The 18,157-nt window shown below is 39.4% G+C and overlaps 1 protein-coding gene across 3 annotated transcripts in view; it reads right to left on the bottom strand.

Annotated features, from left to right (window-relative positions):
• The window catches only part of gnb1l (guanine nucleotide binding protein (G protein), beta polypeptide 1-like), a 27,812-nt gene that overhangs the window by 2,753 nt on the left and 6,902 nt on the right, over nt 1-18,157 (bottom strand). For all 3 annotated transcript variants that reach the window (XM_014018638.1, XM_014018640.1, XM_014018639.1), the window contains exons 2-6: nt 16,265-16,434; nt 16,066-16,191; nt 13,575-13,737; nt 9,653-9,745; nt 3,490-3,705 (exon numbers count right to left, since the gene is read on the bottom strand). In XM_014018638.1, coding sequence (XP_013874092.1) covers nt 3,490-3,705; nt 9,653-9,745; nt 13,575-13,737; nt 16,066-16,191; nt 16,265-16,374 — 708 coding nt within the window. In that variant the 5' untranslated portion in view covers nt 16,375-16,434. The remainder of the gene's footprint in view (nt 1-3,489; nt 3,706-9,652; nt 9,746-13,574; nt 13,738-16,065; nt 16,192-16,264; nt 16,435-18,157) is intronic.

The raw sequence follows: 18,157 nt of genomic DNA, 5'->3' as shown, positions 1-18,157 counted from the left end.
GTTAAATTACACCCATAATCCTGGCCTTCAAAAGAATAGGAAAGAAAAACAGTCAGGTATGGGAGAACAATGAGATTATTTTTTTATTGAGCTCAACACAATTTAGACTTTTTCCCTTCCTTCAGCATTTTACCTTTATTCTGGAAATGTTATTCTGATGTTCTTTTCTAACATTTCAGCTTTATTGTCCAAGCTTGAAAACAAACAAAAACCTTTCTCTACAATTTAATTTCTCCTCTAAGCGGCCTTGCTGTCGTTATAAACAGTTATCTAAAGGCTCTATTTTAAATAAACTAAATGACAAAATGAGAAATTGAAAAAAGATTATTGTTGATGCTCATAAAAGAAAAAAAGGTTTTTTCTGCTTGTCTCGCTGCTGAGCCTGACCACAGCTGAATCAATATTTTTAAAAAGAGCAGCAAATTTAAAGCAATGCCTTTAACCAGGTTTCAATCAGTAAGAAAATCCTGAATCAGGAAATTAAGAATGATTTTACTGAACAGATCATAATTCCTTGTATTGCTGACTGATTGCGCCACAATATGTTAACTTTTTCCCCACTGCTTTGTTGCACCAAGCTGACATACTAAAGATTTTCCGTTCGAAATGTCAACTTTCTCAGCTGTCATGACGGTACGACTACAACTCAGCAGTTAGCTCCATGAGACTTTCAGCTTCCTCTTCTGTCACATTTCACCAAAACAGCAAGGGAGCCCCACTTGGCAGGTTTCAGTCAATTCTAGGCTCCTCGTTTCTCCCCGTCTTTCCCCTCAGTCTTGGCACGAGTCTTGTTGTTCACGCCGATCCACTGAAACGTCCCGTCATCGCTCGCTCACTCGAGCCTAGCGGCTGGGAGGATTTTCACAGGTATTTCTGACACACCCTGTCCCAGAATCACACTCGGCAGCGCAGAGATTACAGCCTTTTGTCACCTTGTCTGTTAGGGCTCGACTCTGTTTGACACGATGTGGATGTGTCGAGCAGGTGAAGCAGTTCCATTCAGACGAGAGAAAAAGCAAAGAGGGAGGAGAGGAGACTAAAAAAGTGTTGGTTTTTTTAAAGGTATTCCAAAATAAACCAAGTAGTAGACTTAAGATGAGTCTAATGTGATGTTAGGCGTGAACTAGCTGACCAGTTCTTTTTTTTTTTTTKGGATAAATAATCATGCAGGTGGCTTCAGAGAGAGGATATGTTTCCATGACAGAGACAAGCAGGACTTCCACCTACAACTGTCATCATAGATCATGTCAGCCATGCTTCACTTACACAGCTAATAGTCCTCTGTCGATACCCGCTTTCAATTTCTGCTGGCCACAACCTCTGCCTCTTTTCTCTCCTGAAAAACCTGTCACTGCACCTGTCCATGCATTTGAACGGCTGCCCAGATCTACGCTCATGTGTCTTAGCAGCTTGTAAACCCCAGCACCCACGCCCTCGCCCTGACACATCCCCAAAAACCTGCGCTGGAAGGAGAGCAGGAGAACGGCGCTGAAGATGACGGCTCGTCACTATGAAACAGCTCAGGCCATCGGGGTCGCACGGCAGATAAAAGCCTGGTGGAGACATGTGTAATACATTAAGCTCCATTCCTGTGGCTATCTGTCTTTATCTGGCCTAGATAAGCTTCCCTCGCAGCCCCTTGGCTTCGTTAAATCATAACTGCGCTGTGTTGTGTCATATTCAGTTTCCCCTCAGTTGAACAAAAACTATCCATCTGTGCTGCCAGCCGGTTCCACTGCACTGAACTGTAGCGCAGGGGTAATTTGTGGGAAGTGGGGTGCTGTGGCACTTACAGTCTCCTCAGTCTTTATTGCAGCCTCCCACTGTGAACTACTGTTCCCGTTACAGCAGATGTGTTTTTTGTTTGGCTTAGGGGCCTCCAAAGGTTGTGATATTTTTATTACCTCTCGCAGGTCGTCCGTCAGAACCCACGGCCCGAGTCTGCCACCCGGCAGGTCCCCCCACCCCCCTCACTTCGGCCACACAAAAATACTTTTGTGGGAAGAACCGAGGATAGCTGTCTGGACGTCACACTGAGCTGCACTTCGGAATAATTTAAAAGCCCCCACTGGATCCTTTCCCTCTCCTTGTGCTTTTTTCCTGTCATCCTCATCCTGGATTACACGCTGAATCAATATTGTGTTGCTTGAGCAAAATAAACTGAAGAACCACGCTGCTCGTGTTTACAGGACACTGAATGAAATCCTCTGCCATGTTTGTCTAGACGCAAATTTGGGGTGAGAAAATGGAACTCTGAAAATATTTCTAATTCAAGCATTCATTTGTAAAAATCCCTGGAAAGAATAATACCCCTTCACTACAGCCGGAGTGCACTATATCAGCCGAAGGTTCCCCTCGGCTCTGATTCATGAGGGCTGACTGAAAAATGGGAGCGTTCCCTTTTGCTCATGAAATCAAGAGAAAATAGAGCTTCAAATGAGGCATTAAGTCTCTGAAGCATTGGCCGTTGTGTAAAATGACTTATGGAGCGCGGCTGATCTTGAAGTGTGGCAGGAGCTGCAGCGTGTAGGAAGACTTGGAAAGTGCAGATGTCAGTAAAATATTGTAGGCACGGTTTTCGTGTTTATTACGTTTGTAATGTTTTTGCCCGTGTTCAGCTGAGTAACTTTCGAAGTTAGTCTAGTTAAAGATGGCTGCCACAGCTACTCAAAACAACCAAAAAGACTAACCGTACTAAGCTAAAACTGATGTATCTGTGAGGTTTTCACAACACTGTTTGAGACTTGATCAAAATGGCTACAACTGTCTTTTCTCAACAAATCTTCAGATAATCTTAAACTAGTAAATGATATACGATGGAAGGCAATGATATAGACTTTTATTTTACTGCGAATTAAAACCAATTCTGTAAGAAACTTTTATTTTCGAAGGAATAACAACTTTTTGAAAATTTAAACAAGGTCCGTTGTGTCTGTGTATGTGGGTGGTTTGACTCTGGAGTGACAGCTCCAGTCTGGCCCTTGGCCCCTGGTCCTGCCAACACTGTGTAACCAGCAGCTGATTTATGGCCCCTGGAGCCCCGCTGAGCCTCTTCCTCCTTGGCCCCTAATGTTTTCCAAGCGAGTCTGGTGAAAACCAACACTCCTCTTCTCCAATCTCCTCTATTAGCTTTTATTGTATTTCTTGGGACTTAGTTTATTGTGTAGCATGTTGGGGTGGTCAGGACTTCCAACATGTTTGTATGACCTTTAAAATATCAGATAATCTAAAACATTTGTAATGTTTTAAATGTAAAACATTATATATTTAGGGGTGGGGAARGCAAACAATCAGGCAAAGTAGGTGTAAGTGATAAAAGCTTTGTTGGAATAACTGGCTGTATAATTGGTCATTATTAAACAGACATAAATCCATGATCATTAACCACTGAAAAGGTTACAGTAGTTGAAAGCAACAAATAAATGAATGAGATAATTAAAGTTTAACTTCAACACAAATATGGCCAGATCAGCTGATCTGCTTGCTAACCTGTATGTTGTTCTGGCTGTCCAGCATCCAGGAGGAGAGTTTCTTCTCAGAGGAGCCTGATATGCCCCTCAGACGTTTCGGGTCAAAGGTCAGGCACATGACGGGCTCAGGGTGGGCTTTGACTTGGCTCAGCACGGACCTCTGGGTTACATCCCACAGCAGCAAAGAACCATCCTCATATCCAGCCAACAGGAGAGGTCCGACACCCGACTCTGGCTGGAAGAAGAAGGAGAAAATGATAGGAGGGAGGAGGAGGGACGGCGGGATGGGAAGAGGGAACATGAAAAAGCAACGTGAGTGAAGACGTGAAAGGAGAGTTCTGCTGTGAAGCCACAGAAACCACCGTTTGGTGCTGGAAGCTGAGAGGAGCAGAGGTTATCATCCTGGAAGCTCCGGCTGACACTCAGGAGACGCTCCATTCGTCAGCCTGTTGCTCTCTCTGTCCAGAACACCATTACACCACTCCTCACTTTACTCCTCATCTGTATTCCTGAGCTGCAGACGTTGCAGTCAGCACAATACGGAAAGCAACTCTAAAGGATTATTTTGTTTTTATAAATCATGTCAAAATTCATAATGCTGATCTTTACTAATGACTTTGCTTTTGTTATGCTCCTTTTGTTTTTGTTCTAACGTCAGAAACTACAGAAACACAACTTTTTTCTAGAGTTCTTGTAGAAATGTGATTGCATTCCAGTTTTTCCGTCCTATAGGCTTGATTACATGAAATGTGGTCAGGCATAGTTTTACTGAACAAAAATACAAAGCAGAGTTTCAAAAATACCTTTTTAGTGTCTAAATAAAGTAAAAAAAAATAATAAGAAGAAACTATCAGACTTTAGGTAGATCCATTCAAACTGCAAACAATGTCACATTTACGATACGTGTCTTTTCATTGCATGACTTTGTGAAATCAAACAGGTCCAAAAGCTGTGCTGAGGTAATACTGAGCTTACAAATCAAATATGTGAATTAAAAATAAAGATATTCAGACAAAAAAGTGGGAGTTCTGTTTATCTTTGCACGGCTAGAGGTAGGACAGGAAAATAAAGAAAAGGAGGAGAGCTATCCGATGAGATCATTCTGTTCTCCTGAGACACCAATTAATTCTGTAAATAATAAAATAAATTAAAATAAATTAAAATAAAATAAAATAAAATTTTAACTTCTATAAACACAAATATGCTTTTGGCTGAACTGTGACCCAAATCCAAATTCTGAAGCTACATGACTAATGGTCACACATTTCAGGAGATCAAGGCCTATGAAGACACACACTTTGTGTGCCAGCTTTAGTCTTTGTTTTAGAATAACATCACAGTGCCAGGCAAAAGTGAAGAGGGAGATAAATTTTTTCCATATGTGCACAAAGGCCGTGTCCACCATTTTTCATCTGCGATCAAGTCTTCTCTTTTAACGCCCTATATTTTTCTTCGTACAGCTTTAAACAAATTATAGACAGAGTCGTGTATTCCTTCCAAACACATCAGCGAGGACGAACACTGAGGGATTATGAAAACAAATAAAAACAAGTGAAAATCAGTGGCCCCCTGCTTGCCGGCAGGGACCGGGCTAAGCGTTCCAGATTGGGGCCCACCGTTTCACTTAAGTGAAGGACCTCCTTGATTGATGATGTCATGGGTCAGAGGTCAGGGAACCCTGGGTAGACACCTAATTCATTATATCCTCCACAGGCATTTCTACAAGAAGGCTCTCTGCTGGAGTGGGGCCGGGGCACCGGGAGGAGATTCATCACTGAGGACCARCTGGAAAGACAGACGACTGGAAGCTGCTTAGAAAACCGGTGGAGGAAACTCTGCCTTTACTAGAAACACAACTAGTTTGGGTCACGTTAGTCACRTGGTTTTTCTGTTGTAATTCTGTAAAGCACACATAGTGCATAAAAAAGGTCAAAAGTTTGGACTCATCTAAACCATTGTGATGTACAAACTTCTAGCTAGTATTGCCTTTCAACATTCAAAATTGCCTTTCAACATTTGCAACATTATTTTCATGCTCTAATGCAAAAATTTGTAACTTATTTAAGTTTATTTCAAACATGTACAAAAATAAAAAAAAACTATAACAAGAAAACAATACGAGAAAATAGAATTATGACAAATAAAGCCCAACTAAATTTTTGAAAAGGAAGATGAAGTTTTACCCCATCCTATAATTTTCAAAATATATACAGTTCAGTGTGACTTTTTTAATCTTAAGTACAATAGGTTTGTAGCTCTGTTTAAATCATTATAGTGCTAATGTGCTTGTCTTAAGTGTTGCTTTGCTCATTATCATCTGTAACTACGGTAAGGAAAAAGTTTGCACAAGAACCAGAATTTTACAGAGCAGCATCTGCAAGGGCCAATTTTTGATGTGGAAAATAAATAAATACATAAATGTAATAAAGCCCCACAACTGTCAAACCTGATATAAAAGACGTAAATGTTAAAAAAAAAATTTATGTCTCCCATTATTCAACTCTTTCAGTTATAGGGATTAATACACAGCATTGATTGTTAATGAGCAGAAGTGTATCATTTAAATTTTTATTAACTATTAGTTTTGTTCATTCAAATCTACCTTTACGTTGTCACAGTATTTTTTCATGCTAGTTTAAACTGTAAAAATTTCCCTCACTTCTTTAATTTCTTTGTAAATTGTGAGCAGGGGCATGGGCAGAGGGGTGGACGTGGGGGCGGTGCACTGGCTACCCTTGAAATCTGATTGGCCACTTTGCCTGGTCACCCCCACCAGAGCTGTCAATCACTTTGTTCATAGCACACAGATTAGCATCTCTAACTAGAAGCTTCAGAATGCACACTCCTTGTTGGTGGCAGTAATGCTCCAAGTTGTTTGCCAACCACCAATAAATACCATACATACAGCTGTCATAATTCTTGATGTATTGTAAATATTGTGCAGACACTCTTGTAATTCTACTTTATGCAATTATTACATTGAAAGTACAAGCAGACTTTGGTGTATAGTGAGACTGTGATGTATCCAAATTTTTGTTTGTGTTCTGGATGTCCCAGCTTTTGAATCGACTGCATGCAAGACACAACCATGTCATATTTGAGTAAATAAAGTTTTAAAATTCAAATTGTGGCGTACTGTTCATTGCAATGTTAGATTGTAGGGAATTTAGATAAAATAGCAGTTTTACTGTGCCACTCTTCTACAGTCTGTGTCCCTGCCTGCCCCACCTCCGAGAAAAAAATTCTGGATTGATTGTGGGTGAGTGCCTCCACCCAACCTTTCCCACCCAAACTGGCCAGAAGAAGCCCCCCTACATGTTGGACTTGCCTTGTGGACTATCAAATGATGAGAGCTGATATACAGTCAGGAGTATTTGGGGTATTTTGCTCTTACAGACCGTTTTACTCACATTTTGAGACGATTTAAAGATTCACCTCTGAGGCCACAACAGAATAAAACCCATGAAACAAGTAAAATTAAATAAACTACTACTCTTCTCAGCTTCAGGTTTGGGTAAAATTAAAATGAAACATTAAAATCAATTAATGTTGCATCATTTGGAAGTTTGATGAATATAATGCACAATAAAAAAAACAGTTCAATCGCCTAAAAAACTTTCTACAAGAAATGTGATACTTTCTGTTCAATTACTAACCTGTAAACTTATTTTCCTGCCATTTTATATTTACAAACACACAAAAAAGACATATACAAAGACATATTGGTTTCAAAAAAGGTTTAGCTGGAAAGCTTCACAAAGAAAAGAAAATGAAAATCAGTCATAAATCAAAATAGGAGAAAATTTGAACCAAGATACAGTATAGCAGACGTGTAAAATTGTAAAACTTTTTTATATTATGGCCAATAATGGTGATCACAGTGAGGAGGGAAAGAAAACACAGCTGCAGCCAGTCAGTGGTTTGGTCCAAGGTGGAGTCTCTCCTACTGTTTCGTTTCACCTCAAGAAATGAGTTCAAGTGATTTTTTTTCGGGCTTCGGCACTTAATCTTAATTAAAAATATCTGTACAGATATTAATCCAATGGGATCATTTAAATTACAAAATTCAATTTTAAATAAGAGCGTTCTAAAACTCCAATAATTTCATGCTAAAATAACATCATTTATGAGCCTTTAAATCATAAATAAAAGCATGGTGACTAACTACTTCAATTAATACTTATTAAAATACTATTTTCTTTGAAATTGTAAATCTTGGCATGCATTTTTTGCAGCACATCTAAAGTATAAAAAAAAACGTGCAACAAGGATATTTGGGAGAAAATCAAATGCATCTGACTTCTCTGGGAACATAAAAACATCTAAAAGTATTTAGAAAAAACTATAAGTCATAAATGGTCCAGCTGCAGGCCTGAACAAGCCTGAGACCAGCAGCAGTTTGTGCTGATGCGTCCATCACAGGCCCGAGGCTGGTACTGCCTCAACATGAGGAACCATTCATTTCATTCGGTCATCATCCAGGTCCCACCATGATGTCATGGCCACGAGGCAGCAAGGTGATGAGCTCAGAGTGATGGATATCTGTGTAGGAACATTTCCTTTTCCCAGCCAGCCTCCGTTCACATTAAAAGCCGCGCACATCATAGATCACCACCGTCCCCCCAGCCAAACCCAACATCCTCACACAAGTCTAGCCCACATGTGAGGGCACTTTGTTCCTCCTCAGCCTCTGTATTCTTCTAGGAATTAAAGAATAATGTCCGACTGGTGGGGATTTGTTCAGAGGGAATAAAATCTTTAAAAAAAAAGGATAAGAAATCTATTGGTTAATCTGTCTGTAGATTAAAGGAGAATCATGTTTCTCCCACGCAAAGTAAAGAACGAGTGATATCGAGTGGGGCAGATGGGAAAAAACAAACACAAAAAATGATAAATGTCAGTGGCTTCTTTATAGCGCATGTGTGACAGTGATATCAGGTGAATAGAGGGAACATTTGTGTCAGCTGCTGCCTCCAGCTGTGTAGGCTGAAGGATGTGGTGGACTACACAAGCATTTGATGTGCAGAGAATTCATTTTTCTTCTTACAGGCAAAATATGCCAGTTAGAGAGCGAAGGAGGGATTTGTGTACATTCAGAATTCATGTTTTCTGTGTTTTCCCAGAGCTCGGACCTCCACTCACTGAGWCAGTATAACAGATGAGCACGCCTCTGCCTTAAAAGGAGTCAGCAAGAAATGATTTACAATCACCTGAGCCCCTCAGCTTTGAAGTCAGACAGCTGTCTGTGCTGTACAACAATGATATTATATAATTTATGCTGCTATAATTGATCATTTTGTTTCCTGGCACTCAACACTGAGCCAACATTGGTTCATAAATCAATTCATGAAACTTGTGTGCAATAGGAAAATCAAAGTGAAACAATAAAAAAACAAACACAATGTCAGCAGACTCCAGGACTCTAACTGGTCTACAAGCTTTATAACAAAATGTAAAACTACAGTATGTGCCATGCTTTCAGTCTGTAGAAGACTCTGATTAGTCTAACAGGATCAGAGGACTGGATGTGTACAGGCTGGCAGCCTTCCTAACTCTAGTTTCAACATGATAATCTGTGTTTTTACTTTTGTTGCATATAAACTAAACAGTCCATAAAATGTATTGGAAAAATATCAGTCTCTGCCCACAGACACCCAAACCCAAAAAACTAATTATTAACTATGAAAATAATTACACGGTCGTATTATTGGGTGGAAAATAAAACTTTCAACAGCATACACACAACAGAACAGCTAACTTTTTGCCCAGATCAGATTGGATATACAGCTGCAGGCTGATATATGGCTGTGAACCCACGGCCTTTCCAAACGCTCTAATTACAGTGTTGGGACTTACTGCCAGCTGAGAAGAAACTCTTGGAAAAATGGCCCGAGACGAGTTGTTGGACGGTAAATCACATGCTGCCTCCCACACGTGCTTTTATGTTGATTTGTCTATTACAGCATCTAATCGTGTGAGGATGGCCAGTAAGAATAAAGCAGGCCAAGAAAGAAAAATACCAATAAGAAAAAAAAGGAAAAAAAAGTGTGAGATCTAGTTGTTGTTAAAAGAAACCAGCTGGACTTGACAGATCCAAGGAGAGACAAGGAACTACTGTTTCAAAGTAGATGTAGGATCCAGATTTGAAACAATGACACCTGAGAGCAACCTGGCAAACTTACCTTCCATAGTTTTATGCACATGACCATTCCCAGCTTTGCCTCTGGTATCAGGGTGCAGACTGGGTTCTTACTGGGCAATTCAATAATCTTGATCTGTGGAGAACAAATGAAATGTTGATCTGAAAGTTAGTCAAAGCTGCAGCCATGTCTATGGAGTATTTCGCGGATACTATTTAGCGCCGCCTACCAAAAACGGAGCACAATTGTTTGTGGGTAACCAAAAGAGAAGTCAGTAATGGGACAGGTTCTCAAACTTTAAAGATTAGACTGTTGCGCATCATAAAGTGTTCTTTTGGTTTGTGATGTACCAACCCTTAATCAGAAAATGGACAAACTTGTCCAGAAATTTTAGGCTGCTTAAATGTTGGGATTAGTGTCTAAAATAGCAATCTGGAGACGCAAAACCGAGGTAAGGCTATACTGTTGTACAATAATTTCACTATAAATATAATGCGTACTATAGTTTCTCACAATATCAAATCTATTGCCAGAAAAAAATCTGTATACAGTTATCTTATTAACAGCATTATGACAAGTGGGGCTGGATGATAAAGATACATCAAATTTGGCATAAACATTAACTTAATTTTTGTTTTAATAATAGTATGAAATACTATGTAGTTGAAAAATATAAAATGTGGCAAAGATCACTTTAAACTGCATCAACCTATTTAGAACTAGATCTGCTAGACCTAACGGCGCCAATCTTGTGTTTTCATTATTATATATCTTCTAAATTATTTTCATGCAATCTTTTTTGCACAAATATACAAGTAATACACGGCACCCGATGCCCCCAAACTGGACCATGATGCTTTATGCTATAAGATGGCGGTATCCATGAAACAGTCCATTAAGCAACATAAACAGTTTGATGTTTCATTGTATAAGTTTGCGTATGCCACCTTTGTTTTAGTTAGATAACAATAAAAGTAATATTAATAATAATAATAATAAATCTATGACACCCCCAGACATCTTACAGCCAAATACGGTCCACAAGTGATAAAAGAAAGCTTTTATTTTGAAGGCAAGTGGGTGTTTACATCGACAGGTTCCTCTATGAACATTAGATCTCCAAGGGTTGCAGAGGTTGTGAGCAATATAGGAGTTTCTAACTCTTCTAACGTTTTTAACAAGACATGAAGATCTAAGTGTTAAATTTCTAAAGCCAGTGGCAAAACAGCATGCTTAATTTGTGGGAAACAATATGTTGTAAATTAAATCAGCACCATCTGTGAAATACTGAGCAACATGCTCATCATCAGCAGTATTGCTGTTTAACTGTAAGCAACGAGGCCTTTGCAAGATTTACATCAACAAATGGACCAGTTAAGACAAATTTTGTAATATTTCATAAAACAGCAAAAACACAGTAATTTGTCCTCTGATGGGAAATGTGTCAAAGAGTGTTTGGAGGACACTTTTGTCCTAATGTGGTTTGACAAAAGGGAAAACTTTCCACACATCAAGACTCATCCTACTCATCAGCCGCAGCTGTGCTTCACATCTACCTCAGATATGTAAAATATGACTTCAGTGCACATGTTCCTGCCCAAAACAATTTTTTAAAAATTTCATAGGAGAAAAAAAGTACAAAAAGAAAAAAAAATCCTTTGAATCTTCTTAATTCAATACTGGTGTTTGAAATACTGAAAAACACACTTTTGTTCCCCCTTGGAGGATCTGGATGCTTTGAGCCATCAGTACAGTACTATTCATTCGTGCAGGGTAGCTGCCAAAGTGTCTATAATCAATCCCGCTAAAGCCTGACCCTGCGACATGAGTGGTGTTTTCCTGCACACATTGGCAGCGATTCTGATAAAACTACAGCCACTAATGGAGCTAATGATAAAGTGTAAGTGCCTCTGTGTGACCACGTACCCACATTACTACCAAAACTAATTCCTCCGACTTCCTCCGTGCTGATGATTCACATATTCATCCTCATTAGGCCTCACATTAAACAGCCCTTAAAGGGAGTGATCTGTATTTTATCACTAGGCCACATCTGTCCTGCATGTTTACTTCTGCGTGCCTGACAAAGAGAGCATTTAAGAACTCCTCTGTGCCTCAGGTGATCTCTGTTCTTGTGTGGCATCAAACTGCCCATAAATAAAACGCTCAAACTATTRATTAACGTTTTTACCACAGCAACAATCTGCTGGCAGGAGTCTCACTGTGAGCAGTAAACAGAAAAAAACCCCACTAGAAGTAGCTCAGAATGAAACTATTCTCTGCTTTCATATAAGATATATAAATAGTGACCTGTTTTCAGCCCACTGGGCTAAATCATGCTATTATGCATGCTCTGTGGCATGTGCTTACTGTATGTATTGTTTCACGAGGGAATTTGTTAATGTGGGTGTTTTATTTGCAGATGCATGATAAGCATCTGTCTTGGCCCGTTATGTCTGAGGAATTGAGGTGGAGAGCCCAGATGACAGAATCGGCTGCGCTCCGTTTTGGCCTGCTTTTTATGGCCACGTAGGTGTGCCTCTGTCTGTGTCTGTTGGGACAATGGCATTATTGAGGTGCTGGGAGTCACAGGCGCCCTGATGCCTGGCTAGCTTGGCTGGGGTTAGCAGAGGCACGTTTGACTGGATCAGGTGACCGATCCGTCCCTTTCAAGTGTCGCTCCTCCACATTAAAGCACGTAACATGAATCTGGAAGCAATAAAAGATGGCTGAATACTTGGCTGCCTCGTCCCCATCCAAATTCACCTCTCAGACACCGGCTCTGCACAAAACCATACAAGCTGGAGGGTGTGGTGAATTAAGTACAAGACAGACCAAAGTGTGATTTCACATCAGCTTACAGTCAGGACTGCACCAGCCAGTGGTTTAAAACATGAACTTTCACTCAGATGATTTCATCAGGTAATACAGATTTAGACACAGGAACATGCTCATTAGTTACCCTTTGACAGACACAATCAAGCTTCTTTTTATAGGTTTTCCCAGAGCAATTAAGTGTTTTAGACAAAAGTGTTTAATAAATGGCAAGTTCCCAACCATGGTCAAAATTTACTGACATAAAACCRACGGAGAGTATGCAGCTCCTGCTCTTCCAAAGAGTATAATGACTTCTGAYGTGAACTCTGGTTTATAATGATGCCGTTCTGATCAGTGTTTGACACTTCCTGTCTGCAAACTACATGGAGGGTTCCCACACCTTGGTCAACATTAAATTCAAGGAYCTTTCAAGGACTTTAGAGATTAAAGAACCATGTGCAACGGCAATTACCTACTGCTACCGCAGAATGTTACCAATAAACARGTTTAATATCATGTAAATTCAATGAAATACTGGCAACATAGAAGTTGTTGAGTCARAAACAATGACGTCAGTTTACCGTAATCCTGAGTTATCCACCGCAACAAACGTAAGTTTTTTTAATTTAATTTTATAATTTTTTTTAAAGATGATGAAAATCGTGTGATGATCGATAGTCATGTGAATAGAGAACGTCAATCCCCAAAAAAAATTCAAGGACTTTCAAGGACAAGTGTAATTTTTGGCTGTTTTCACAAACTTTCCAGGGCCTTGAAATAATTTTTTCAAATTCATAAACTTTCAAGAATTTCAAGGACCCGTGGGAACTCTGTACATGTATTACATTAACCGTGGAGAAATTCCCTAACTGGATATGTGACTTTTACGAAGCAAATATTTAAGTTATTTTGTAACATGGAAACTTTGAAATACAGAAGAAACTCGTACAGTAAAAAGGATTATTTCCACAAACTAAACACAATAAAATTGTCAAAGTCAACTAAAGAGTTTTGCATAAAGAGATCTGATTATGTTCATGTCTCCTATTTAATTCTGACTACCTGTAACCAAGAAGCTTTGACAGAAGGAAAGGGCGACAACTGATGGAAAGGGGTGTAGAAATACTCTCCACGCTCGGCATCATACCTCCTCTGTCTGTTGTCCAGCAAAGGCCAGCAGGTGGTTTGTTGAGCTCGTCTCCAGTAAGGAGCACTGACAGAATCCAACACTGCCCGTCCACACAGAGTCCAGCAGCTCACAGCCACCGTCCCTCAGGTCCCACAGACAGACCTGCAGGTCTCGACCCTGACTGCTCCATTCACAGAGAACATAAAAATTCACATGTAGCAGAATATACTACGAAACCTTCTTTTTAAACCAATCAATAACAGATTTTAAATGAGCAAGATTTATATTAATTATGAATTTACATTTTTACATTACATTTCTTTTACATTTAATCTACAAACAATATCTTACACTCAGAATTTCTGTGTGGAAGAAGGTTGACTGATCTTGGTGTCCAAACGTCATAAAGATCTGGTTCTACTTCGAAATGTATTCCAGTCATTATTTTATGACCCTAAAAACTTCACAAAATGACTAACCAACTACATGCTCAATCTGAAAKGTCTGGTACTGTAAAAATGATCCTCCTTGACCTTGTTTTGTTTATAAGTTCTCCTATTCTCATAATACAAAATGCTTAGAACAGCATTCATTCATTGATGGAACTGAACCTATATCTGCAGCACATCATCCCAAAGTGATGCTGAAAACCAGTCAATGCATTTGTCACATCTAGGCTAGACTAACTGAAGCCTGTTTCACCTGATTGCTCCATAAACTATCTTTAAACTAACCCTAACCTAACCCAACCCACCTTTAAGGTTACGGACGATGCATGCTGTGCAGATGAAATGGATAAATATTAAAAGGAGCACACAAGTGTAAGAAATACTGACTACTATATAAGACACATCAAGCCACTTGGTGGTGTCATTTGTTCACTTTGATTAACTTAAATCYACATTTAGGAATTTATTTTGATTTCATCACTAATTGTCAGTGATATTTTATAACTGTGTGACTGACAGGCCATGGTTTGGGTACCTAAAAACATCAAAGACAAATTGCCATCTTATTTAATGTTGTTTTATTAGCTGATTTACCACCCTTCAAAGAGGAGAGCTTGTTTCCACCCATAAAGAGGTGGAGCTTTTACACAATAGTAGGTTTAATTTGTACTCGGACGTCGGAATTTCCAAGTTCTATGTTGGAAAATTCAACTAGAACACCCAACAGAGTCAGACACTGGAGGTCAGGGATTACTAACCAGCCCCAACCTCAAAATCCAGTAAGGTTATGCCATGATAGCTGCAACAATACACTTTATATTTTTATTTCAGTCAGTTTGTGTCTCAGTAAACCAGACACAGACACAGCAATGTACAACTATTATCAGTGAACATGATGCTGAAGTGCATGAAATACAGAAAAAAACACTGTTATCAGCTTGTATTGCTAATAGTTGTTATCCAGGTCACTGAACATAACAATTAGCTAGTCCTACTGAATTTCAGATGTGCAAATGGACTGCGGTTAAGTCGGACATGACGTCATTCCCAGATCTGAGTTCCGACGTCCTAGGTAAATAAAATGCAGCTTAAGTACCAGGATGTGTTGCTCCAATCTATTGTTCCATTCTTATTGTTTCCTACAAACCCAGAGGGGTACCAGCATATTCAAGTCTGGACCGAGAGGCAGAACTATTCGTTTTCAGGCTTGTGAAATGAGGTCCCACTTAGTGAATGAATTATTGGCACTCTGCTTTTTAAAGCTAAACATACAAATACTCTTTATAAAAATACCTGTTTTTAACTAAAGTTACCAACTGTGACTTTTATGTCTCATTTATAAATGTCTTATTGCTTTCATTGCACATTTTATTGCTACTTGCAAACTGCTTTTTTCAATTTGTGCTGTTATTTCTGCTTTTATATTTTGTTCAACTTCTTTACTTGTGTCCCTGAAAGTAAATTTTGTTTTGTAAATCATTCTGAAATGTATCGTTACTCAAAAGGTACAATAATTGGTGTGGCTTTGAGTCATGCTTATGCAGCTAGAGTTTTGGCTCATATAAGCTGTGTACACTGCAAAATTTAGACATCTAACAATAAGTAAAAAAGATACTAGATTATAATCTGAATGTTCTCAAATCAAGCGGAATAATCTGCCAATGCAGTAAGACAATTGCACTTGGTAAGACTTCCTAAAACAAGAAAAAAATCCAGGCTAACAAGATTAAAAATCTAACACATCCTGCTCTTGCTTAGTATATCAGCCTCAAAACACTTTTAGACTGGATATAAAAGTGTAGGACTTGGTTAGATAGAACAGTTCTCTGTGTAACAGCAGTTTATGACCACATGGACCTTTTTAATTTCTGGGTCTCAGTAGTAATTGTGGTGTGTTACAACATCAGCACTGAAGTATCACTCTTAAAAACCACAGAGAGTGAAAATATATGAAAATATCAGGAGTATGGGAAGTGTTGTTCGTGTCTAACATTAAAAATCCTGCAGGAAGACACAGCTGCCTGTGATTGCTGATGCACCAGACCATAAAACAGACTCACCTGAGGAGAGACCCGGTGGACTGCAGCGTGCTGACCCAGATGACTGAACTCCCAGTGTGAGCCTCTACAACCTTCACCGGCCTCCTGCTGTTCAGGTTCCAGATGTGGACGGCACCATTTTCAGACCTGCAAACCCGTTAAAGTTCTTCATTCTCCATGCCCGTTATACCACATTTTCCTACATTACTGGTAAACGTACCCAGAAAACAGGAGGGGGGAGTCCTGTCCATTACATCTAAAGTGGAGTGTGTTGAGGGCACCACCAGCCCCTCGCAGAGTGTAAATGGGATTTGGAGCAGGGCGGGACATTGATCAACCATTAAATCAATGTGCAGGTGTGAGGATGCTGTGAACTATCACTGAAAGAAACTGAAAGAGAAAATTTAATTTGAGTACAATATAAATGTAATGTGCATGTAATAAAATAGAAGGACTTAAGGTTCAAAATGTTGCAGTGTATCTAATCTCTGTAAAAAACTATTCATAAAGCTGAGCATCTGGAGAGCTGAAGAGGTTAACTGCACTCTGTCAGATAAATACCAAAGTGTACAGCAATCAGGTCGAATCATAAAAAACTGATCTTGTTTTTGCACAAGTACGGAGCAGAGGCAGTCTAAGAAAAGCTCCCTTTTGCCTTCTAGCTTTTCTGTTCCACACAGGAGACGTGTTCTGCACCGTCTGCGTTTCCTCTCCTGTTAGTAGCTACAAACCCTGTGGCTTTCTGTCACTCCGTCTTCCTCCTTTTACTCTGTGATAACACCTCTCTTACTCAATACGTCATAAATCACAAGCCTCGACAGCTTAATTACAGTAAACAGACAGAGATTCAGGCTTGTCACTCCTCTCGCGATCAACAGCCGTTGTCCCAGAGGCAAAGGTAAAAGCTCGAGCTTTTATGTCGTTTGTAGGCTGGGAAGCTGAGGAAACCAAACCAACCGCAGGTATGCWGCAAGGAAATGATACTTCTGCATGAAAGTGATGCACCTTCACATGCAAGCGAGTTTTATTGACTGGCTGCTCATAACAAGTATGCTGTTAAAAATTCCTACTGCCAAATTACTGATTTATTTTTTAAAGATGCAATTTTCAAGATATTGCACAGATCTTAAAATACATTTTCTTTTCACAAAAACGTATTTACATAAGATTCTTGTAATCATAGGCACACCAATTTTGCATGACAATAACAGCGTTGGGCAAAAGTTTCAATCTTTTTCCATGAAACATCTGATTCCTCCCAAATGAAAATATGAAGTTTAACGAGCCAAAACGTGATGGCAGGGTCTTCAAGGACTGCTTTTACAGCATGTTGACTAAAATAATATTTATGTTTTAACATCTCAATACTTTTGCATGGCATGGCTTGTTTGGTTGCTACTTCTTCCAACCAGACAGCATTTATATGTTGAGCCTATTTTACCACAGTTCAATCCCAGAACAGTTGAGAGTATTACAAAAGTGGAAACAAGATGAGATTTTCTGGGATGAAAAGATGAGACAGTATCTTAAAGAGCTGGAATATGAAGAGGAAGAACTATTTGTTGGAGAGACAGAAATTGGGGGATTTAATTGATAAGCAGTAAAATATTCAGCCATGGTGAACATATTTCGCATTAATATGTTGTTTGGTTAAAAGAAATACAACAATGTATAAAACATCTGCAAAGGTTATTAAATGGTAAATGGCTTGAACTTATACAGCACCTTATCAAGTCCACTTGGACCCCCAGGATCTTTATRCTTCAGACATTCACCCRTTCACACACACTGATGGTGGTAAGCTCCAGKCACAGCTGGGGCACACTGACAGAGGTGGGGCTGCCATGCACCGGTGCCACCGGACCCTCTGACCACCATCAGTAGGTGAGGCGGGTGAAGTGTTTTGCCCAAGAACACGACTGGATCGGCTGGAAGATTTTATTAAGAATAAAATACTTCATTTTGTTTATTTAACTGGTGAGATCATTGTTTTAGACAACCTCCTCTGAGGAACAGTTAGCTCGACTCAGAGATTTCTTTACAGTTTGGCAAAATGTGCATAAAATGATTGCAAAATAATGTATGCACATATTGCAAAACAGTTGGACGTACA

The sequence above is a fragment of the Austrofundulus limnaeus genome, unplaced genomic scaffold, assembly GCF_001266775.1.
Source record: "Austrofundulus limnaeus strain Quisiro unplaced genomic scaffold, Austrofundulus_limnaeus-1.0 Scaffold198, whole genome shotgun sequence".
NCBI lineage: Eukaryota > Metazoa > Chordata > Actinopteri > Cyprinodontiformes > Rivulidae > Austrofundulus > Austrofundulus limnaeus.
This window is presented reverse-complemented; position numbering and strand designations above follow the sequence as displayed.